Source organism: Dromaius novaehollandiae, chromosome 2 (assembly GCF_036370855.1).
Source record: "Dromaius novaehollandiae isolate bDroNov1 chromosome 2, bDroNov1.hap1, whole genome shotgun sequence".
NCBI lineage: Eukaryota > Metazoa > Chordata > Aves > Casuariiformes > Dromaiidae > Dromaius > Dromaius novaehollandiae.
In genome coordinates this window covers 24363536-24389054 of record NC_088099.1, presented here as the reverse complement: position 1 = coordinate 24389054, position 25519 = coordinate 24363536, and the positions used below count along the sequence as shown (strand labels likewise).

The window sequence follows — 25519 nt, the reverse complement described above, 5'->3', positions numbered from 1 at the left end:
CATCAAAATTTCTGTGAAAATATTTTAATTTTTTATGGAAGCCTCCTCCCAAAACTTTAAATAATTTATAAAGTTTTTTAGTCTATATTCTGTCAAAATATAGGATATTTAAAATGTTCTGGGAAAATATTTCAGTTAAAAGATTTTTTTGAATGCATATATTTAAATAAAAGAGAACTGATCTTTTAAGTTTGGATCATCCTGATTATTTGTTTAATCTAATTTCATTTCTTTGCATATAGTTAGAGAATATAAGCATTGCAGGGAGAAATATAACAGCAGCTTGCTCTGTTCTTACATGCGTTCTTAGGTATTGCATCTGTGTATGACCACTGTTGGAGAAAAGAGGATGTGCGTGATAGACCTTTTGTCTGACAGCCTATTGCTTTTATTATGACCTCTATTTGGGTAGTCCCTTTTTATTACTTTTATTTTGATACCACCTGAAGGCAATGAGCTATGATTTTCTTTTTTTGTCTTTTTCTTTCTCTTGTTCCTTCTTGCTTGTGCTCGCTTTTTCTCACTTACACTTCTGCTCCAGCAGAGGGGACCTGTATTAGTTTTAGATGGAGAAGGTCAAATTGTATACCTCTTCTCCCCTGTCATTTTGAAAGCAGGATGCTAGTACTTTGCAGTTCCACTTTTGTGCTGTTGAAGGGCACACAGTGTTTTCTCATCTTAATATAGAAATATACTTCCTAGCCTTCAGATCATCTTTTGCCAAAGAATGAATTAGTACAATGGATCCTGAGATATCAAGTGGAATTACACACTTGTTGGGAGAGATTTTGGAGATTCCATTCTCAGTCACTTTTTCATCCTTAGCAATCTCTTTGCAACATCAACATGTGCAGGTATATTGTACAGGAACACAGTTATCAGAGGACTCTTATTAAAGGAAGGCCTTTTCTTATTGTTATTCTTTATTTCATTTGTTCTTCAAGTCTAGATTTCTTAAACTTCTTTTTATGTTATTATTAATGTTATTATTTATTTCATGTTATTCTTAATGTTATTTTTTATTTCATTTGTTCTTCAAGTCTAGATTTCTTAAACTTCCATAAGAAGTGTAGAGCCTCTTGATCCAAAGTTATCTAATGTAAATAAATAAATGTAATTCTCTGCTTAATTATGACTTGATAAATGTCCTCACAAAAATTTCTTTCAGGTTTTTTTCTCTGTATTGGTTGGAGCTTTCAGTATTGGACAGACTGCTCCAAGCATAGAGGCATTTGCTAATGCAAGGGGAGCTGCCTATGCAGTCTTTAATATCATAGACAGTGTGAGTACCTTTGCCCTGGCTCTCATTTCAAAACTTACAGACCCTTCTTTTTATAGTGCAGGCTATTTATGGATGTGAAGTTAGCAAGAGTAAAGAATAGTGAGTAAAATGAGATGTAATTCAAATAGATATCTGATATGTTCTGAAAATATATTGAAATATCAACATGGAAAAAATAAAAATTTGTGCTACCATTAATAAGAACCTCAATTCTGTATTTCCAAGGAGGCCTATTTAAGGGTGAAAGGAAAACCAATGTTCTTATTCAGATATTATGGAACAAAGGAGGAAAATGGGTCCTTCCTATACTTTAGTGATTGAGAATATTTCTGTTAAATTGTTAATAATGTAAAAGGCTAACTTTATTGCCGTTGCATTTGTAGCAATTTTCTGCAGTATTTGACTCCTAATTTTATCTGATCTTGACCACGCTAAAACAATTCATTTTTTTTCTTATAGACAGATATTCATACAAGCAGATAGAATGTGTAATTATTCGTCAGTTTCCCTTTATCTCTTAGAGTTACCAATTCTTGCTTCATCAGAGGTAGCAGTACTGGAGCACTAGAATATTTAGCTTTGGAAGTATCCTTTAATGTTTTTATTGTGAAGGGCATGTCTGCAGTGCTATATAAAGATGTGATTACAGTTGATGCAGGTATACTAGCATACGTTTCAAAGATAGTAGTGGCACCAGCAGCAGCATGAGCATCAGCAAATCTATAAAACCCAACCTGTTATCCTGGATATATACTTTAATTGCCAGGAGTTGCTGAAATCAGGGATGCTGTGACTTTACTATTTAATGAAACTAGGATGAATTTATCTGTATGAAATGCAATTACACGTTTTGGATTGTTACGTTGTTAAGACGTGCTTCAAGTTCTAGACCTACCCTGGATGGAAATAAAAATAATGGTCATTAAGAACTCTGTTTCTCCTTAATGGTCAGTTGGTCAGTTCTTTCTCACAAAAATGGTTTCAGCAGAAAGGGCAAAGTTATGAATGAAAAGACAGTATCAGCTCATTACAGGTGGTATGTTCAAGTTAATCATCAGGCAGTGGAATGAATCTCTAATTGCTGCTAGCTGTGGGTACAGTCTTAATGTACTAAATTCACACAAAGCTTAAATGGAAAAATTATAAAAGTGTTCTTGCATGTATAGTTAAGAAGTGTAGTAATGAAGCAGCAAAACATCATTTGTTGTTTGCATATTTTGCAAAATCTCACCTAAATCAGTTTAAAATATATTTTAGTATTTCTAGAGAATGATGGTGTACTCCAGGACTTCTTTGTGAAAAAATATAATTAGGAAATAAGTCTGTGTATGTGTGTGTTATTTTGCACAGGAACCTCAAATTGACAGTTACTCAGAGGCAGGCTACAAACCAGATCATGTTAAAGGGAATTTGGAATTCCACAATGTTTGCTTCAATTATCCAGCCAGACCAGATGTTAAGGTACTATATATGAAGTTGATACATTTTACAGTTAAATATGTGAATCATTTATTTAGGAAAAAAGTCAAATAAAATTTTGTTGAAAATTTAACAATTTCAAGTTGATCCTGTAACTCATGTGAAAACAGTGAGTTTTACTGTACAATAATTTTCCTCTACTTTCTCTGGTCCCTTCCAGAAAAAGGTGACAGTACAGAAATACTGCATCATAGTATTATTATATAACTCTTAATTTTATGTAGTTATAATACTACGTTGTTTTGTCATATGAACTGGTTCACAATATGGGTAATTGTGAACACTATTGTGTAATGTATTGCTATTAGACCAGTTCTGATGTAAATATGAAGAAAATTTCACTCAAGTCATTAGAGTTCTCCTAAATTTAAGCTCACATTTTTATACATTATGTTTTTTCTAACATATTCCATGAAGGTACTGAAAGGCTTGAATCTCAAGGTTAACTGCGGCCAGACAGTAGCCCTTGTTGGTGGCAGTGGCTGTGGGAAAAGTACAACTGTTCAGCTCATCCAGAGATTTTATGACCCCAAGGAAGGCATGGTAAGGTAGCTCAAGTGAGATGACTGCTGTGTACATCACTGTTGTTTGAAGTTTAGCTCTGGTCTTATTGCCCTTGTTCAAATGACACAATAGGGTTTCCCCTAAAATGGCACAGGACAACCTGGGGGAGAGAGATGCCGTGGCCAAAACACTTAGCGAACTCTTGTCGTCTGCGTCCCTTTGTTTAGATTACCATTGATGGGCAGGATATTAAGACCCTCAACGTCAGATATCTGCGGGAGATTATCGGTGTGGTGAATCAGGAGCCCGTGCTGTTTGCTACTACTATTGCAGAAAACATTCGTTACGGCCGTGAGAACGTCACCATGGAAGAGATTGAAAAAGCTACCAAGGAAGCTAATGCTTACGACTTCATCATGGAGCTACCCAACGTAAGCAAACCCGCTGTCTTGGTGAAGAAGTTTCCCTTAAGTAAGCCCGCTCATGCCAGAGAGTTCCCTGGAAGGGCTCTTCCTAAACCAACCAGCAGATAGAGGAAGCTCTCGCTGGAGCTGTGACTACAAAGAGCCTTCTCATAACTTTTGTGAGAATAAAGTTAGTGTCAACTCTTTAGGCCATGGTTGGATGAGCATTTCAGAGGACTGAGAAATACTAGAGCCCTAGGGACATGAAGAATGAGGAAGGCATAGTCAAGCGAGTGTTTACCCTGCAGTGTTTTAGAACAGGGCAAGGTAATAAAAGAATCTGCTGGTGCTACTAATGCAGATGTGGCCTTTCCTTACGCTGCCTTTCGCTGGCAAAAGGATTGTGTTGTGGAATGTACTGGAAGTGCGTGTTGTTGTCTTGCAGAAGTTTGAAACCATGGTTGGAGAAAGAGGGGCCCAGCTGAGCGGCGGCCAGAAGCAGAGAATAGCAATTGCCCGTGCTCTGGTTCGCGATCCTAAAATCCTCCTGCTTGATGAGGCCACATCCGCTTTGGATACTGAAAGTGAATCTGTTGTGCAGGCAGCACTGGACAAGGTCAGTATCACTGTGAAAGGAAGTAGGTGAGCAGGAGCCTGTTGTTTCCTTTTTTCAGACACTTGTTTAAAGAGCTACAAGAAATAGAGACCCTTAAACATAAAGTAAACTTCAATTTGGCAAATACTTTCTGTTTGCACAGATATGTGTATTTTTTTAATTTTTTATTTCATTTATTTATTTATTTATTTTACATTTTGGAGGTATTACGGGGAGGAATCTTGTTTCAAGTGAGGATATAGTGTTTTCTGTGTCATTAATCTTGCATCAGATTTTCTTGGCATAAATACTGTCCCCTACAATACACTGTCTTATAGATGTTCATATTCTTGTCACTCACCTAGTTGATTAACTTATGTTGAAACCTGACAGACAGGATAAGGGCTACCAGCATGTCATAACTGATTGTAGCAATGACCTGGTTCTTTACTTGCAGGAAACACTTCAAGGAAACATTTGCTTCTCTTAATATGAATATCCCTAGGTGCTCTTTGTCTCCTCGGTGTAGAGACCATTACAGGGACAGCTGATTCCTGATGGAACTGAGAGGTTTAAACAAAATTTCTTTATATTCGTATTGTGGCAGTATACCCCCCAAATGCTATTCTGAATTTACCCAGTTGGGCTGTCTTCCAATTGGAGTGCTGTAATGCTTCCTGCAGGTGACTTCTAGAATAAATAAATTATTAATGGAAATACATTTAATGGAGAATAGTCACTTATCTAGCTTTTCTTCATGCCAATATTTATAAACTGGGATCTTCATAAACCGCTGCAGAAGACCAAGGGAAGATGGACCATAACCAGGTTCTGTCAGAATTCCACCTGTGATCATTAATTTGATTATTTAAGCTGTAAGTTCCTTGATAATTTTCATACAGCTTGATTATTAAAAGGGCCAACTATGACATTTTCCATATTATGCATGATAGGTGCATAAACATCCAAAATGAGATAGCTAATTAAATTGCATTTTATATGAAATTATAGAGGATTTTACTTTCAGTGAAGCTATTTGAATGGGAAATGAATTCAAGCTTTAAACACTGAACTCTCTTTTAAAGCTAATGTAAAATACTTTCAATAATGCTTCTAAATATATTTACTTGATTAATTGAATGTAAACTATCCTTCACAGATTTTAAGGTTTAAATATAAGACTACAGATTTAAATATATATATAAGGTTTAAATATTTACAATGTTGAGAGAATTTTTAAAAATATTTATAAGCAAAATCTGGTACTCTTTTGCGCCACAGCAAGAGATTGTCTGTAATATCTATGTTCAAGCTAAAAATTATATTCCTGTTTTAGGGTACTCATTCTAATCTGTTTTTTTAAAAAAATTTGAAATGTATTGTTTCTCTGTGGACAATTTTGTTTCCATTTTTCTAATATGAAGATGAAAAAATTTTGAATATACTTAGAGATATATTAATGTAAAAGTTTGTTATTTTTAGGCAAGGGAAGGACGCACCACGGTTGTCGTAGCTCATCGACTGTCAACAGTCCGAAATGCTGATCATATAGCTGTGTTCAAAGATGGAATTGTCACAGAACAGGGGAACCATATTGAATTGATGGAAAGAAAGGGAATCTACTACAAACTTGTTAACATGCAGGTAGTTTTTTCTGCAAACTGTTGCCTGATACTCACTATTGTGTTGAATACTAATAGTTATTGTATGCTCTCAGATGTATTGGAAATTCTGCAGCAAGTTTTGTTAACAGTGAAAAATGTGTACTTAGAAAGGAGAAGAATAATTTGAGACAAAAGACCACTAAATTTTATACCAGACCTATTTAAACCTGGGAAAATACATTTCTAATCCTTTAGGGATTTAAACTTAAAGGATTATTTTATATTCTCCTTTTAGGCAGGTATGGGGCAGTTAATGTAGAGCAGCTGATTTACAGTAGTTTGCTAGTCCAATGCATGTTCTTAGCCTATGATAAGTGCAAGGTAAAATGTGGTTGTTAATACTAGAGGAACAGGGCATGCATATTTACATATTTGGTTTTAATGCTTTATGCTGAGGTTCAAGAAAAAATGTGGAGGAGTGGAAGAAAAAGAAAAATAATCCAGCTATGCTGAGTATAAAAATATGTACACATTTAAGCTCTGTAGCCAGAAACAAAGAGATTATAAGTTAAAAATCAGATATGAGTATCAGAAACATATTTTTTATGAAGTGAAGAACAAAACACTTTGGTACATCCCAATGTCACGTGTGACAGGTTGAATTTCACTGCAGCCTTCTGTGTACTTGGTGTTTTACTGCATGATCACCATGTCCATTAAAGAAACTGAAAGATGTCTCAGTATGTTAGACTGAAAAGAGTAAACTGGGTCAATTAAAAATGTTCTATATAAAATAACAGTGAGAATTTATTTAGTCACCTTCAAAGTAAACTTGTATTCAGGTAAATATGGTGACTGGAAGAAATTAGGAAATGTTAAATAGAAAACAAGTGATTTTTCTTATTCATTAAAAAAATCAGTACTAAGAAATAACAAAAATTTTTCTGAGAAAAAAGAAACACTAATGGAATGCAGCTTTGAATCCAATTACTATTAAATTCCTCAGTGGTGGGAAGGTAATTACTTATTCCACCACGGAGACTGGCAAAACTACCACCAAAAGAAGGGCTCTTCTTCTGACTGTTCTGGGTTTTTTTGTTTTTGTTTTTGTTTTTTTTTAATCAAAATTTTTTTGACCTGTTCCATCCTGAACTTCCTTGTTATATTTTAAATCAAGAATTGTAAGGGAACTCTGCACTGAAAAGGGGAATCATTCTTCTCACTTCATGAGGACTCATTCATAAAGATCCCAAGATGAGTGCAAATCATTCATACTCAATTTAAATCTCTGTTAGCTGCTTTTTCGTGTGAATTAACTCGTATTTTCACCCCCAGCCCCTCAGTTTTTCTTGAAGATACTCCTGTATATCAGTCAAGCTCTGAAGATACAGATCTAGTCAAATATAATAACAATTTTCACTTTATAGCATCATATACTTTCTGCCTATATTTCTTTGCACTGAATTGTGATTTTGGTTACTTTTATATTGATTTCCTTATAATTTTGAACATTCAATTAATATGTGCATAATTTATCTTAATGTCATGTTCTTCCCTGTTTTAGACAATAGGAACTGACACTCAATCATCAGAAAAAGATGAAAGTGTACTTAGTGTCAAAAAAAGTGGGTCTGAACCAGAACTGGGTGAATCCTTAATGAAAGGTTTGAGAAGACGATCAACTCGGAGAAGCTTTAGAAAGCCAGGAGAAAAGAATGATGATCCTGATGTGAAAACTAATCTGCCTGTAAGTACCTTTGCAGAGCTCTTAGTGTACTTTGATATCTTTCAAAGTGCATTGAAATTCAATTCATTCTCCTGCTTTAAAATGTACAAGAAAAGAGGCATTTCATATGGGGTAAAATTTGAGATAAATTTATTCTTGAAAATAAATTTGTTATAAAACAAATATACTTTAGTATATTTGAATACCATACAGACATAGTCTATATAGGTTAAACATTCATTTTTGAATCGGAAACAAAATGCATGGCCCTACATAGAACTCTTGCAATAAACCTGGAACATCAGATGAATGCATTAACACTTGCAGCCAACACTAAGCCATCTGTTGTTATTTATTGTTCAATGAACAATTACTTGAAATAATCTAGCTGTGGATTACACACAGCAATATTCTCAGAATGAATAATTCAGTGACCACTAAACAATACCAAGAGTATTGGTCAACCAAAATTATGTGAATTAAGCTAAAATATGATGACAAGAATTATAGATATGTTCTAATAGAGCTTTCTTTCTTTCTTGTATTAAAATTATAAAAAGAAACATACAATTAATTAATTGCGTTATTAAAAAGTATGTATTTTGGCTTTCCCTGAATGGATCCTGGGAATATGAAATTGACAATTAATCTCTCTTTTTCTCCATGGAATTAATATATATTTGTCCTAACAAAATTCCTATTTTTTTAGGACAGTGGATTACCTCCAGCTTCATTTCTGAAAATTATGAGGTTGAACAAAACTGAATGGCCATATTTTGTAGCTGGCACTGTATGTGCAATTATCAATGGGGCTTTACAACCTGCATTTGCAATCATATTTTCAGAAATTATAGGGGTAAGTTTGAATAAAGTATATAAAAAGGTATATAATCTGTTGAATTCATTTACAATTAAACTGAATTTTATACAGTTCCTGCATTAGGAAGCTGAGGAATGGATTAGACACATCTGAAGAACTACAAGACTTACAAAATCCTAAAAATCTTGTTACAACCTGAAATTTGCTTTTTATACCTATAATCATGTGTAACATATACTCAAATTTTTATGAATGCAAATGACTACCAAACATACTTATTGAGAAGTATGGGAGTATTTTAGATTATTATCTGATTTTAAAAAACGCATGTTTAAAATATTATTTTACAGATTTTTTCAGAAACTGACAAGGCCATTATAAGAGAAAAGAGCAACTTATATTCACTGCTGTTTTTAGCACTTGGGATCATTTCATTTTTTACTTTCTTTTTTCAGGTATGTTTTATTATTTTAGCTTTATTGTAATTGTTCATGATGTTTCAGAAACTAGATCTCAAATATACCAAATATTTTCTTAATAAATGCCTCTAACTCAAACAGAATCCTCATATATGGTTCCTTATGTGCTTCATGCTGAACTATGAATCTTTTCTGACCTACAGCTTCTCACATGCCAGAGACCTTCTAACGTATTCCAGCCTCTTCACTTCTGACTCCCCCTCTTCTTCACCAAACACATTTCAGTACACAGCTCTGGAATCTCTCACTCCTTTTTTTTTTTTCTTTTTACATTACAACCTAACCTCCAACCATTCCTACACCCTATACCACTCCTTACCCGCCCCACCCCAAGTCCTCCTACTTGAACCTGTGAGTAAGTGCAAATCCACCAACTCTTCTTATCTTAGTCCTCCAATTTTTTCATTCCTCTATCTCCTCCCCATTAAAAGTCTTATTCTATATGAGCCCCCAAAGTTTTCTGGGCCTGGTTCATCAGGTGATACCCATCATGCTGATACTTGCCTGCTCTGGCTTAGATAAAGCCTGGATGCTAATACCACATCCTCTGCTCTCACTGATTTCTGTTGCCATCTGAACTTATCCTTTCACTCCACTACTTCCTAGCCGGTAAAAATAGTACTTTAACTCTACCCTAATTCTTATATAGGCCTCTAACTGCTACAACAGTGCCACAATGAAGAAAGTAGTAATTACACAAGTGCAAATTAGATAGTTGATAAAACTTGGCATTTAAGTATTTTTATATAGTCTAGTTTATAATCTGTAAATATTTTATAGCTTTATTCACTAAATGAATCTACACACTGAAATAATGAAGCGAACCTAAAACATAGCAGCATAGACATGCAACAATCTCTTGCTAAATACGCCTGTTCTGTTTGTTTCATTACACATGAATGCAGAATGACCTTGAGTATTGAAGACTGAGCTGTGGATGCATATGATGGGTTTGCTCAACTTATAAATGTGCAGATAAAGTTTTAAATTAGCATATGAATGGGAAAAGTTCACTGAAATATGACATCCCCCAATTAATGAGAATGAAGAAATATAAAAACATTAATTTCATAATCTATTTATATACTGCCTGTTCAAAGATGTTAAATTTATGATTTTTTTTTTAATTCACACAGTTATGGAAATTTATTGACAGTATATCAGCACAACAATGCCGATGATCAAAGTTAACAGAAAAATATTTGTTCATTGGAATGTGCCATAACAATTTTTCTTAATATCACACAGTACAGTTTCATCTGTGTTTTATATTTTAAGGGCATACAATTTCTCAAATGTAGATTCTGAAGTATTAATGTCTGTAATCATAGAAAGGTGGTAGTGAGCTAAACGAAGCTAATTAATGTTGTACCAAAAGTGTAGGAAGAATGTATCTTGTCAATATTTTAATCAAGATATTCCTTTTTGTATCTTTTTAAATTGATTCATATATCTGTCTAAAAATATTTTTGGTTTATTATAAAACATTACTCTGTATTATTACTGATAGCTCTATCAAGTTGTATTAAGATTCCAAGGAAGAAATCATAGGTCCATTGGAATCAATGGGAAATCTGCCTTTGACTTCAGTGAGCTCAGATTTCCTCATGAAGCTTTTAACCTAAAAAAACACCTGTTTAAATTTTACCTAGGTCAGCTCTGATTAAAAATGAAGTCGAAGGGTTCATTAGTGATTCTTTTCTTGAAACATGCTGGTGAAGTAGTGCTGGGCAATATTGCTATGCTGAATATATTTTATTCAGAAATACAAAATTTCAATACCTATACTGTGAATCTACTAGAATTTGTGAATATTAAACCTATTTTTACACTTGTTTTCTGAGATAATGACTACAATATTTTGTATTTTGACATTGTAGAGACTGTGCATCTAAAAATATTTACTAAATACAAAACAATGTAATAGTATGATAAACATTGTACTTCTCAAATAGGGTTTCACCTTTGGCAAAGCTGGAGAAATTCTCACAATGAGGCTTCGATTCATGGCATTTAAAGCAATGCTTAGACAGGTAATTATTTTTAGAACTCTGGAAAGCATAATATTTTTTTGTTTTTATTTGTTTAGATATCATAAAATACCTGTATTCTACGCTATTCTACGATATTATTAGATTATTGTTATTAGACTTGGTCTACAAAGAAGATTCTTTAAATCAATTTAGAAACCAATTTGCTTAGTTACGGGGAGTTAAGTAATGTATTTGTAGGCACAGATACTTAAATCAAACAAAGAGCTTTATACATACTCCTTGTAAGACCTTAGATTTACAGCTAAGTTACCATGATTTAACAAGCTGATGTGCACTAGTTGTATCTCATTACATGCTCATTTGTCTGCTTTTCTTCCTTGGTGCCCCTTCACCTGCAAAGAAATGCAATGCAGTGCAACTTACTATATAACTCTTATTTCAAATGTCTGATCTAAATTGTAATAGGAACAGATAATCTTTTTATTTTTTGTAAGTCTCTTTGAAAGAGTTCCAAAACGCATAATTGTCTTTTGTTAACTCAGTAGTAAGATTGTATACTTAAACTTAAAGCCACTTCCAGAAAACTTAAATATATATATAATTTTTGTAGTAATTTTAAGTAATTCATGTAGTTACATAAATGGGCCCTATTTTTGCATGGTTTCAGGATCAGTATTTCTGATTTTTCAAATATACAATATAATGTTTCTGCTTTTTTATGTATTGCACCTTAAGCCACGTGTAGACACAGAATTTTGCTCAAGTAAACATGAGTATTTGCAGTATGATCTGAAAGCTATCATATTCTGAAAAACTATGAGCTACAGATCAACATCACTGAAAGCCTGATGGAAGAGGAGTATTACAATTGGATGTTGAGGTCACAAAGGCCGGTACTACATCCCCAGGTCTTCATATGGTGAATATCACGTTACACTTCAAACGAGATATTTGGTCACATGGTGAATAAGGATAAACTGTGTAGCTAACCCCAACAAATGGTTTTGATCAGGTAGAGACCTCTTAAATATGACGCCAGTTTTTTTTTATCTTGTCTCATCACTTCCAAATTTGTCTGTTCAATCTGAAGAGAAGCAAAGTAAAAAGTCAGGAGTTCTCACCTTGAAAATGCTTTACAGTTCTTCCCCATGCAACTTTGCAATTATGAAGCAATGTGAATGAGTCATTTCCTCCAAGAAGGTGCAGTTTCAGCAGTGGTGGGGGAGGGTGGCTTTTGGTTCTGGGACTCCCACAGCCTGCTCTCATTTCTTCTCAGCAATGACAGCCTACGCATCAGATCATGCACAGGCATACACTTTCTTAGCATATTCATTGTGCAATTAAGGAATTATGCTTAATTTAATATGCACACATTGACTTCTGACATTCAACTTAGTTATATTATGTAGACCTCAGTTTTATTTTAAGGCTTATATAAAGTATATGGAAGACTGGTCCTAAGAAAAATGTTTCTTATTGTAGGATATGGGCTGGTTTGATGATACTAAAAATAGCACGGGAGCATTAACTACAAGACTTGCTAATGATGCCTCACAAGTGAAAGGAGTAAGTAACATTTTGTGTAGGCAATTTTTCATATTTGGGTTAATATGTAGTAAATTTGGAACTTGGGCTTGACTGGTTAGATGGCAGTCTTGACTTTGACAACAACTAAAATTTACAATTACTGGTAAAATGATAGCTGGTATAGAATGCACTGATGAGTTTTATAACAATGATGAAGGATATTGCCTTGTAAACATATAGTAATCTTCTTTTAGGATTATTACTATGTTGTGCTGTAACCTTTATTATTAAAAAAAATAATCAGGAATCTGATTTCAAGACTTTATAAATATTTTTTGGAGAACCAGGAGTATTGTAGGTGGAAATGTTTTCCTCATCTAACATGCCATTTCTTTAGCAAAAAATGTCTTTTTTCTCCCCCTCAGGCAACTGGTGTCAGACTGGCATTAATTGCCCAAAACATAGCTAACCTTGGGACTGGAATTGTTATATCACTAATTTATGGCTGGCAGCTGACATTATTACTTTTAGTTGTTGTGCCAATCATCGCCGCGGCAGGAATGATTGAAATGAAGATGCTGGCTGGACATGCTAAGAAAGATAAAAAGCAGCTGGAAATTGCAGGAAAGGTTGGTCTAGAGAAGTTTATCTATTTCTGTGTAATGTATACAGTCATTTTTACCAGGGCATTGGAAATAGACATGTTACTTCCAAATATGGTTTATGCCATAATATATAGCCAAGCTCTATGCATTTACGTTACTAGGACAACAGAATATAATACCTCTTCAAGAATAATTGAAGACTTATATTATTAACTGATAGTTATTTTCAGAATTGATAAGCCCCAGAAGTGCGCTTGAAGAATTCTTAGCACATCTTCCCGCTTCCTGTTCTGATCGTCTCCATTTTCCTTATTTTGCAGCCCTCTTCATTTTGACATTATCTTGTTTCTTCTTTGGCATCCTTTTTGGCATGTCATCTATCTTACATATATTGCAATGCTCTTTTTTCTTTTTTTTCTTTCATCTTACCAATGTTTGCAGGGATATATCCACTGGTTTCTGAATCTCTTTGCCATTTCTTATTTGTTGAGTGGAAAAGAAAGATGAGAGCTGAAAAGCAAGAAGGCTAGGCTCTTGTTTAAAGGAGAAGTTAGATGAAGGCATTTAATGTTACTTCATTCCAAAATCGTTTTGTGGCAGGACAACTATTTCATCACTTCCCAAGTATTACTTTCTTAGAGGTAAAACTTTTCTAAACTCCCTTCCTGTGTCCTACTGTAAAAAGCTGTTGAGAAGAGTCATTTATCTAAGGGCATGCACATAAACAATAGTATTAATCTTCCGATTAAGACACCTAAATTTAGTGTTTAAATGTATGTGTTTGCATATGTGCTAGTTGTCTAATATCCCCTTATAGTTGTTGGAGATGTCACGGTATATTCTAAGTGGCCTCCATCTGCTGTTTCAGAAGGGCATGGGTCTATGCTGTGTTCTGTGTCACATCTGCCATGCCTTACCCTAGTATTTGGAGTATCTATATCTCTGATGGCAGAATACTTATATGTGGGCAACTGAATTAAGCCTCTTACCATTCTAGTCAGTAGATCCTGGAGAATGAAACTTTAAGTAGGCATGTAATGGCTGGTGAGCTGAATTGCTTTCTAGGTTCTGCTGAATAGTTCTCCATTGACTTAACAGTAGCATAGACACCTAAATTCGTGTCTTAATCTGGATCTGAATCCCTTCACTAACTCTGTTTATTAAATTGTTTCTATTTTCCTTCCTTTATGTCTGTGGACAAAGTTCCTCAAACACACTTTTTCCCTCCAAGACAACTGGAAGTTTTGCATAATGATCTTTCCATGGGCTTTTTCATATATGCCAAAAGATGTATTTCCTTTCCTTTCTACTAACTATATTTTTCCTGTACATTTCTTTAGTATAGTTTTGATTAAAGTATTTGTGTTTCAATTGCAGATTGCCACAGAAGCCATAGAAAATATTCGAACTGTTGCAGGTTTGACCCGAGAAAGAAAATTTGAGTTCATGTATGGAGAACATCTGCACATACCATACAGGTATAATAAAATAACTAAAGAAATAAAATCTGTGTTTTAATTTTAGAAAAAATTGCATACATTTACTTGGACTGACATGAATTTAATTTTTGTTCATGTGTATTACTTGCATTAATTCTGAAGTAAAACTACATTAAAGATTTTGCATGTCTTTTTATTAACCAAGGAGGTCACCAGGAAAGACTGTAGGTTTTGTTCTTGTTTTAATTAATTTTCTGTGGTAGTATTAGTATCTTCTATTGCAATATCACTTGCTTTCAGAAAGTCTTGGTTTTAAGAGAGCTTTGGAAGTCATCTAATCTGATCTCCCAGCTAAGATGTTTCAGATACTTAGGTCTAGTTAAAAACTGTTTTATATAAATTAAACATTTCATTAACCCATTTTTGAAAGTATGAGCAGGACTGAAAATATTTAAATAACTACTTATTGGTTTGTGACTGCAAAAAAAAAAAAAACCAACCCTGTTTTGATTTAAAGCATATTTCAAAAAGCTTAAAATGAAAAACAAAAACGTTATTGTCAAATTTTTGTTTCAGAATGAAATATTTCATTTTCAGACTTTCATGAAAAAAGTGAAGGAAATGGCAGCGTATATACACAGATATGATGGGAGACAAACGAGAAGGGGTGCTGCCAGTACATCCACTGCAATAATTAAGCTATTAGAACACAGTGCAGGATATGAGAGATACTAGTTTAATTGCTTTCTCAGGTTACTCAGATTTGAGCCCATACCTCACAACTTTCAGGACAGTACCTAGCCATTCTCAGAGTTGTCATTGAAGGAATTGTTCTCAGACTTTCATCTCAGTGTTGTTCCAGTAGAAATAAAGTATTTAGTTTTCCTATGGGACAATTTGTCATGTGGGAGATAGGACATGTATTTTTGACTTAATGTCTCAGTGCATCTTTAACCACTGATTAAGCAAAGCATTTCTATTTTATAAAAATTGAACTTAGGTCTTCTGCTGTCCTGGATTAATGTGCAAATTGGCTAGGTAAAAGAGAAGGGACAGCAGCTTCTTTATCAAAAAGGCGTATTTGTGAACCTGGATCCTATTTTTCACCAAAAGGAACCATACAATGGTGACTTAAGAATAACATCAATATAATTAAAATCTATATCAGTACAATTAAATATTTTCTTTCTTTTTTTCTGGTAAAATTCATATTAGCAGAAAATTTTCTCTCTGCCCTGCCTTTAGTTATTTACATAGTTTTATCATCCAAAATCCCATTTATGCATCATCCATGCAGGCTAAATCTTATCTGAGAGAATAATTTTGGCTGATGAACTTCGAAAGAAACAGATTCCCAATGTCTAATATTGAACTGTTGAACATCTGATTTGGTTAACCTAAAATCACAAGTAAAGAACAACTGACAGAAAAAAATGTCTATGGTTGAAAGCAGTTCTGCTCACATCAAGAACGAAGACTTTTTTTCCCCCTCTTATGTGATGCAGTAATGCAGTTTCGATGATATTGTTTAAGTCTTGAAAGTTGTAATCATGGACTCAACTGTAAAATATTTTAACACTTCAACTGTGCAGCGGTAAGACAATAATTAGACATAGCAGCTAAGGGGCAACTTTTTTCTTTCTCCATATTCCAGTCTGTTCTTTGAAATAAACAGAATTCTGGAAACAAACAAAAATAAACTTCTTCTCTTAGACAGAGTCTAAGGAGTTAAGGGATTGTGTAACTTAAAGTACTTAAGATGAGTACTTCCCATTTATCACAGCAGCATCTGAAGTGAATTAATTGCTTTTTACATAATAGGTTTAAGTACAATTGCTCATTCATATGAAAATATGCATTCTTTCTTACAGAAATTCTGTGAAGAAGGCACATATATTTGGTATTTGTTTTGCCCTTTCACAAGCAATGATGTACTTTACCTATGCTGGCTGTTTCCGGTTTGGTGCCTATCTAGTGGTAAATGGATTCATGGAGTATAAAAATGTGTTTTTGTAAGTATCTCTTTTGCAATCTCTTCTCTCTCAATCCAGAGAGAGGTCTTTGTTGCTGAGGGTATCATGAATCCATTAGGTAGCTCTGAGAAAACAGGCAAATTCTTCCTCTGTGCTTAAATGTTATAGGAACGTATTATAGAAAGCATATTACAAAGTCAATATTATAGATGATTACAGATTCTGAGTTCTTCAAGTAGCCCTGATTTGGGATTTCCTTTTCTATAGTTATTCTGGACTATTATTTTTCCAGAGGATAAAACAGTATCCTACTATGTCACTTTGTTTATTCTCAGCTTATTGTTCATGTAGCTTGAAGAGATCTGCTGTACTTTCTAAAAGAAAACATAGTTGTACTTGTTTATTGAAGCATAATGATATTGTAAAAAAATTTTTAAGAAAAGATTATCTGTGACTTTGTTATTTCTATGGCAGTTTAACCCATCAAAATTTGAAATCTGCTTTAATATACATGTTAAATAATTGCAGAGTAATGTTTTGTTTTATAGGGTAGATGCTATGCACTGTAAGGGAAAGATGACTAGATTCTTCTAGATGATAGGGTTAATCAAACCAATTTTGTGTGGGAAATCAAAGCATGAACCATGAGTGCAAGAACAACATATAGAGTGCTATACATACTCATAGTGAGGTATAGCATTTTACTTTTAATTTAGATAGATACTGCAAATAAAATATTTCCAATTTGCAGTACTCCTAGAAGGTGTGTCCACTGCAGTATGTAGTTATACAAGGAATAGTACAACTTTTTTTTTTTTTTATCCTTAAGGGTACTTTATTGGCTTTTAAGGACCGAAACTGTACAAAAATGAAAGGAGGGATTCAGAAGCTATGGCTTATTCTTAGCTTCTTACTTTTCTATTTTGCTTTTATAATCACTATTTATCCAGTCATTTACCATAGTACCTTAGTACCAAAACCCCTTTGGTCCTGTATAAACTCGTGAGAAAGATAATTTACAGTGTAAGATAAGAGGCAACAGCTCAATACAGGCCTATGGGAACAGGTATGAAAAGAATGAAAGCAGTGATCTCAATAACTAAGAAAGCCTCCCCCCGCCACCTGATGAAAGATAGTGTTAAGTTGGAACTTGTAGGATAATGTTAAGTAGCCTTGTGGATGTTAAGAAACACACAGAAGAAGGAACTGGAGGCAGCAGAAATGTTACAAGTGGATAACAGAGGTGGTGTTGTGGGCTGCTTGGAAGCAAAGCGGATTTTTTTGGTGCTAGGGGAGAAGGGGAAAGCAGGGGGAGTGAATTTCCAGTGGCTCAGCTTGATTTGGAAGGGATTGTCTGCACTAAACCAGGGTGAGTCCTTCTCGGCTGTTCATATGCAGGATAAAACAGATTAGTTTATGTAGCTCTGAAGATCATGTAAATTAATCTTTCACTTTTTGCCTCAAAACAGTTTAAGAGGTCTCATGTGGTCCATTACCATTTCTCAGTGATGAGTAATCCTATGCTGTGTGGTAGTAATTAATAGCTGAAGACAGCAGGTTCTTAAACCATTCTAATGCAGTCAGTAAAGGTACATCTACATTGACCATAAAACAATAATAGTGTCATTTTCAACTTGGGTGTTTTTTTGTGTTTTTGTTTGCTTGTGTTTTGCTCTGTGTTGCAAGCCCTTGACAATTTTTCAGTAGAGCTGTGATAGCAAATTAAACCTTTATTGTCACCTTGCTGCAGGGTAGGTTTTTATTTTTTCTTTTCACTAATAATTTAAAAATGGATCACAAACTCCCAGGCCACCCATGGACTACTGTCTTCCTAGCTCCATTTGAGATTTGTTACAGTTAATCCGTATTAATAATAAGAGACATTAGTGTCAATAAGTAATGAAAACATTGAATTTTGAATGGAATCTTATTTATCTCACTTCATTAAAAGGGGATAAAACTTAGTTCTGGAACAAAATAAATAATTAAAGCAATAATATGTGGTTACTACTTTACTGTTATTAAATCTAGCTCCTTGTTTTGTCCAAATAAAATAAAGTTGAATGCAGCCCTGTTTCCATTCTTCTTTTCTCACTATATTTATTTATTTATTTTTCTTCTTATATATTTATTTTTCTGGTTTCTTTTGTAGAGTGTTTTCAGCTGTTGTATTTGGTGCAATGGCTTTAGGACAAAGCAGCTCTTTTGCTCCAGACTATGCCAAAGCCAAGATATCAGCAGCCCATCTGTTCATGCTGTTTGAAACAGTACCCTCAATAGATAGTTACAGTGAGGAAGGACTGAAGCCTGTAAGTAAGCACTGTTTGGGGCAATTTTATATATTGACAATATGGACATAACATTTGTCACTTACTTCAAACTGCTGATTTTTCCCTCTCTCACATTAGTTGCTTACCTCAATGTATTCTTGGCACTATCCAAATTGCAACAAGAACCAAATGCTTCATGAGTTCACCAGTTGTCCACATTGACTTAAGGTTTATTTGTTTTGAAGGTCTGAAGTAAAAGCTTGCGTGGAGTTCAACTAGCAGCTTCAAAATATTTCAGTGCTATAACTTAACTTTTTTGGTTTCACAAAGATTTGTGGAGTTAAAGACAACATTCTAGCAAATGCAAAACCCTACTGATTTCAATAAATAAAAAGAGACTTCTGCAGTTCTATATGAATCATCTGTCCAATTGTCTTAAACTATTTCAATAATACTATTTCAATTATAGGAAAGATTCGGGGGAAACATAACGATCAAAGATGTAATGTTTAACTACCCAAACCGACCTGATGTCAAAGTTCTCCAAGGTTTGAGGCTAAAAGTAGAAAAGGGACAAACTCTGGCTCTTGTCGGTAGCAGTGGCTGTGGAAAGAGCACTGTTATTCAGTTGCTTGAGAGATTTTATGATCCGCTTGATGGAGAAATGGTAAGTGTTTTTCATAAGAATATGTCTGCATGTTAAATAAAAATATATGTATTTGGTTTTATTTGATGTGATGAAGTATGATAGATATTTTTATTCTGGGGGTTTTAAAAATATTTTTAATATTAACGACAACCAGTTGATTTTCAGGGTTCCTTATATAAATACAGTGAAGTGAAACAATACAAAAAAGTCTTGATTTCTCACATGCTTTTGAATTAATGAAATAAAATCTGTGTGGTGAAAATGTGCCTGATCTACAGCCTAATAATGACAGTGGAAGGACTGCATTGAATGCAGAGCAAAATTCCTGATGTTTTAATATCAGAAGCTTTTCAAAAGTTATTAAATATGCACATCTATGTCTGTATATTGTACTAACAGAGTTTGGTATCTATGCTCTTTCTTAAAGCAATGAAGAATATTGAAGAATATAATTCTTATCTTCATTTTTAGTTGTGTCTTTCAGATCTACCCAGTTAGCAAAGTGATAGCTGCTATGCAAGTGTTTCTCATAATTTAGATTTAAAATGTCTAGAGTTTCCTGCACTACTTAATTTATTCATCAACTTTACAATACTTTTCTTTACATAATGGTATTGCTTACTGCCATTTTTTCCTCAATGTTAATGGGTTCAGAGATTTTATTTGAAAAAGAACTGCTGTACTGTGGAGAGACTTTGGAGGTCAGAGTTAGAGGGTTTTCAGAACTTGTCTCTACAGAGATGCTCACAAAAGATAAAGCAAAGTGACAGCATTACTAAAATAAGACCTAGGTGTGATGGGCAAGATGTGTGCAAGAGCAGAAATGCGCATACACCTCCAGTATGGAAAACTGATGTGTAGAAAGAGGAAGCATATTTGCTCCAAAAAGTATGCTTAACTAAGTGCAACTTCACGGCCAATGTTTCTGAGCTTGCAGCCACAAATAGCCAGCAATGGTTTACTGAAGGGAGAGAAAAGCACAACTCACTAGCATAGAAACCACAAAAGCAGCAGACCAGTTCACATGTTCAGTGGCGCTGTGAACTGAGTGTACGCTCAAAAGCACTACTGTTCACCAAGCATTGTGCTAGTCTGGTAGAAGAGAGTAACTGTGCCAAAAAAGTTGTGCTGTCTGACATGGTGGATCCAAAATGCAAATGTTTTAATAATGTTCTAGCTTCATCAGTGATTTTCACATCAGATGCAGAACAGGAAGCAGACCTTAGTGGCCTGCAAATGCATTGGAATTCTAAGGAAAAGAGATGGCAAATACATATCAGGTAGTTGAAAGCAACTTCTGCTTTCTAGCTTTTTCTTTCTCACATGTTACAGATGTAGAAATGCTGTCACTGATTTCAGTGGATCATGTTCATTATGATCATCTTCCTTTGAAAAAGAATTCTGTAGACTTTCAGTAGAGTGCTTTAGCACAAACTATTGGTGGATTAATCATATGGATGTAGCCATGCTCTGAATGGGCAAGTTCTTCAATTACACCGCTAGTCATAATGCATGACACAGAGCCTTAACACTGCACTGCATGATTCTAGTGGAGGTGCAGCAGCCCTCTTAATCTCCTGGTATATTTGCATCCAGATTGGTATGAATAGTATATTTACGAAACTGATGTATCGAGGGGGAAAAAGAATCTATTGTCATTTATCTAATAGGCAAGCATAACAGCTCACTAGCCAAATTTAGTAGAAATGTGACAGTTATTGGTATAGAAAACTGGTTGCAAATGACATCTTAGAGAATCTAGAAGTAAATTTGTCTATTATTAGACATTACATCACAATTATATTTTTGATTGGTGCTTGGTTTAGAAGTGTATGACGGGATGAACCCACCTTTTCTTTTATTTTAATGGAATACTAATGCCAGTCTATTCTTTCAGTGGGAAGATATATGTAAAAAACATTTAAATAGATGAAAGTTCTTTAAATTCCTTCTTTTATGGAAAAAAAACTTTGGGTAAAGTTCTTTGAAATAGTCTCTGCATTATCCTACCTTCCACTGTCCTTAAAATCTTTATGAAATCTTGAAGCAAAGAAAACAACTAAGGAAGTAGAAGGGACTATCCTCACTTTTATATTGTAATCTTTAGAACATTTTATAACTTTGAGGAGGAGGGGAAGGGATTATGTGATACTCAAACTGGAATCTCTACAGAAAGAACTGCAATTGCACAAATTTTGGTATGAATTTGCAGCAGGTCTCAAAGACAGATATATATGACTGAAATTTCAAATGTTTGGTTTCTCAGCTGTTTGATGACAAAAACGCAAAGGCACTAAATATCCAATGGCTTAGATCTCAGATTGGTATTGTCTCACAAGAACCAATCCTGTTTGACTGCACTATTGCTGAGAACATTGCTTATGGAGATAACAGTCGGGAGGTGCCACGTGAGGAAATTGTTAGTGCAGCAAAAAAAGCCAATATTCATTCCTTCATTGAATCTCTACCAAATGTAAGTTATATCTTTTCTTTCCTACTGAAAACTGGGGGTGACTTGTGGTGGGAAAAATTGTGCCATTTTTGAATCTCTAAGATGCAAATAGACCTGGAGGAGTTAGTTTTTAAAGTCTTCCTTTTTTTATTGTGTTTAGTGTGCTTTATTTTTATTCTGGGAGACACCGTTGGCATGTGGAGAGCAGAACGTTTATGATATTAGAGAAGAAAAACAAATTACATACAACTCACTGAGCGCTGGAAGTGTGTGTAATTTTTTTTTTTTTTTTTGAGAGAGAGTTAGAAATTTCTTTTGTCAGCTCCTATTTATCTCAAACATATGTAGAAGATGATGAAGATTCAGCTAGATTAACAAAGATTCTCATGCAAATCAGTTTGATCATAGGTATTTTCTTCCAGCTGTACTTAGTAAGAATTGAAATTTCTAGTATTTCTGTGATTCAGAAATGACCAAGTCTTTCATATATGTCTGAACAACACAATATAATGTAAGAATGAAGTTCCTGAGTCAGGTCTGCTTTGCACAGAATCTTGTCCCAGATGGTGACCAACAGGACTTGCCTATAGAAATGTATTTGAAAAGGCTAAGGATTTAATCACCTAAATTCTCTTCTAACTGCATAATTTGTGACTCAGGAACTTCCTAAGAAAGAAATCACGTTTTATTGCTTAACAGTTCTGGAATGACTTTTCTTCTGTGAGTTTGACAAATCAATTTTTAACCTATGTCAGCTTGTGATAACCACAACATCTTGAAGGAAGGAGTTTGCCAGCTTAATTGCATGTTGCTTATATGCAGCTTAATATTAGGCTGTTTAGCTGCTTTTTTGTGTTTCCTGAAAAATACAGAGGTGAAGGTCCAAGATTTTTTGCAGATCTCATTTAGTTTCTAAAGGCTATTATCAAGAGATCTGCTGTTTCCAAAACTGTGTAAAGAAATATTGTGATACATAATGATGTCTCATAAAACTTGAGTGCTTTGTGCAACAAAATATATAGTAAGTCACAGACTACTGTGACCTACACATGAGTTTGTCCAGAGGCCTAACTGATCCCACTTAACTGAGATTAATTAACCTAAATTAAAACCTAATTGCCCCAAGCTCTAATTATAAACACACATACGCATGCATATATGCGTGTATTTATGTATATACATATATTTAGTGCCATATACTCTGTGTACACACACACACACAAGTATGTGGCCCAGAATTGATGCATGTTATAAGTTGCTACTTTTTCTTCATGATGAACAAATGTGGGTTAGAATAATTGATTAGGAGGCTAGTTTGTAGAATTTAAAGTCAGGATTTGATCCCCAGTGTTGTCATAGACTTGTACTATGCCTCAGTGTCTCACCTCCTGATTGAGAATAATGTTGCTTTCCAACCTTACAGGAGCTGTTGCTTGGGAAGGGCATTGAGAGTTATGAAACACTCAGCACTACAAAGAAGTCTCTTAGAAAGATTTATAGGCTTGTGACTGCTAGGAATTCTGAACATCTGTTTTCAGAGAGCTATTCGTATGGAATATTCAGTTTATGGATCACTAATCGATATGCTTAAATCCACTCCAGGACTGATGTATTTGCATTCATCTTCTGAACTTAATATTTTTTCTAGAAATATGATACCCGTGCAGGAGACAAGGGAACCCAGCTCTCTGGTGGTCAGAAACAACGTATAGCTATTGCCCGAGCTCTTGTACGTCAGCCTCAAATTCTGCTATTAGATGAAGCTACATCTGCCTTAGATACAGAAAGTGAAAAGGTAACTTTCTTGTGAGCCAGGAGTCTGGGATCTAAAACCATGTTTGTTTATATTGTGATTATTATATTCACTCTCACAGATTAAATAAAGCCCAATGCTGAAATATGGATGTTTTATGCAAATTATATTTTTATGCTGCTAATAAACAAATATGAATGACCTACTCCTCCTTCCCAGAAGAGCATATCATTCTCTTCATATGGGAGTAGGCAGATTGAAGTAGCAATGGAGAAGGTATTTTTACGCTTGGAATTCTGCAGGCTTCAACTGGAAAAGTGCTGTCAGAATTGAATCAGGAGGAACAAATTTCAGAAACTGAAGAGTATGAGGATGCTGTCAGAACTGACAGCTAACTTTTTTTTCTGGGAAATGATCAAGTCTTGCTTCTGAAAATTGTACTTGTTTCTCACATTGCTTTCCAGCTCTTTCTATTTGTTCATGGCTGACTTGCAAACCCACAGGGAAAACATTGCTAGAATCTATTGCTATATATTTCTTTTTTTAAGCCTAAAGCTGAAGTCTTGGTGTAACAGTAGCACAATTTGGCTGTAGAAAATCAACATAGATACTACAAATGCACTTACTGGGAGGGTCAGGGGGACTATAATAACAGCTTTAACCTGAAAAGCTCAAAACGTATGGACTAGATCTTGATCAATGCTAGACATAAAATCATAAAATTTGGGGGGGGGGGAAATCCACTAAAAATATGTCATGATTCTGCTTTCTTAATTATGTGCCATTTAGGTACAAGTATTTCATATCTTATTGTATTCTGTACTAATAAACACAAGGAATAATGAAAAGAAAGCTGAGATTCTCATTAATATTTTTCTGCCAGAGAGCTTTAAGAAAAACATCATTCGTGAGACTTGTAAAATCAATAGAACTGGTATGCTAGTAGGTGGCTCAAGACAGTTGAATTACCTCCTGCACAGACAAGGGTTAACACTGGATTCGGACCAGGTTGCTTAGGATTCTGTCCAGTCAAGTCCTTGAAAACCTCCAAGGAGATTCTGCAAGTTCTCTTGGTCCCTGTTCCAATGCTTAATTATCCTTGTAGTGAAATTTTTTTCTTACATCCAATCAGAACCTCCCCTGTTCCAATTTATGATTATTTTCTCCTGTTCTCCCATCGTGCATCTCAGTAAAGAGCCTGGCTCCATCTCCTCCTCTTAGCTCTCATGGCATTATCTGCTATAACAGTTTTTACTCCTTGCCAGCACAGGCTAAATCTAAAACTGGAAGCTAAAACCAGAGACATTCCCCTTCTCTCATTGCTGTATTATAATTTACTTAGGAGATGGCAGCTGAGGTATTTGGCACTACAGACTGCCAGGAATAATTCCAGGACATTATACTTTTTATTCACCTTTTAATTTGTTCATTGAACAGGTTGTCCAGGAAGCCCTGGATAAAGCCCGAGAAGGTCGCACCTGCATTGTGATAGCTCACCGCCTGTCCACCATCCAGAACGCTGACAAAATTGCCGTGGTCCAGAATGGCAAGATTGTAGAACAAGGGACTCATCAACAACTCTTAGCTGAAAAAGGCATCTACTATTCTCTGGTCAATGTTCAGTCTGGGCCATGCAACATGTAAATTAAAGGCAGTACTTATCTCTGAAGTGTCACTGTAATTATTTCAATACTACGTAGTATTAGTAGTCAGTCTTGATACTTTTGTTTTTTGTCCAAAACAAAAGGCCTTTTGTAAATCCTATGAAAGCAGGAAATACTAAGTAAATACGTACCAGTGCCTCATTGCTAGTTCATTATTCAAACCACCTTATTTTGTAGCCAAAGCAGGGGACTATTGCACCCGTAATAGTAGAAGCCTACTAAACAGAATTTAATATTAGCTTGCCTTAAATGCTAACAAAAGCACACTAATATGGCATATCTGGTAAACAATATGTAAAC

At 34.7% G+C, this 25519-nt stretch overlaps 1 protein-coding gene across 3 annotated transcripts in view; it reads left to right on the top strand.

Moving 5' to 3' along the window:
• Positions 1-25224, top strand: part of LOC112982316 (phosphatidylcholine translocator ABCB4-like) — a 37969-nt gene extending 12745 nt beyond the window's left edge. For all 3 annotated transcript variants that reach the window (XM_026098594.2, XM_026098593.2, XM_064506007.1), the window contains 19 exons: positions 1169-1282; positions 2633-2743; positions 3179-3304; positions 3493-3696; positions 4115-4285; positions 5747-5908; positions 7433-7615; positions 8304-8450; positions 8765-8869; positions 10849-10926; positions 12370-12453; positions 12840-13043; positions 14397-14497; positions 16330-16470; positions 18584-18740; positions 19171-19368; positions 21617-21823; positions 23451-23597; positions 24993-25224. In XM_026098594.2, the coding sequence (XP_025954379.1) occupies positions 1169-1282; positions 2633-2743; positions 3179-3304; positions 3493-3696; positions 4115-4285; positions 5747-5908; positions 7433-7615; positions 8304-8450; positions 8765-8869; positions 10849-10926; positions 12370-12453; positions 12840-13043; positions 14397-14497; positions 16330-16470; positions 18584-18740; positions 19171-19368; positions 21617-21823; positions 23451-23597; positions 24993-25199 (2847 nt within the window). In that variant the 3' untranslated portion in view covers positions 25200-25224. The remainder of the gene's footprint in view (positions 1-1168; positions 1283-2632; positions 2744-3178; positions 3305-3492; positions 3697-4114; positions 4286-5746; positions 5909-7432; positions 7616-8303; positions 8451-8764; positions 8870-10848; positions 10927-12369; positions 12454-12839; positions 13044-14396; positions 14498-16329; positions 16471-18583; positions 18741-19170; positions 19369-21616; positions 21824-23450; positions 23598-24992) is intronic.
• The last annotated feature ends 295 nt before the right edge of the window (positions 25225-25519 follow it).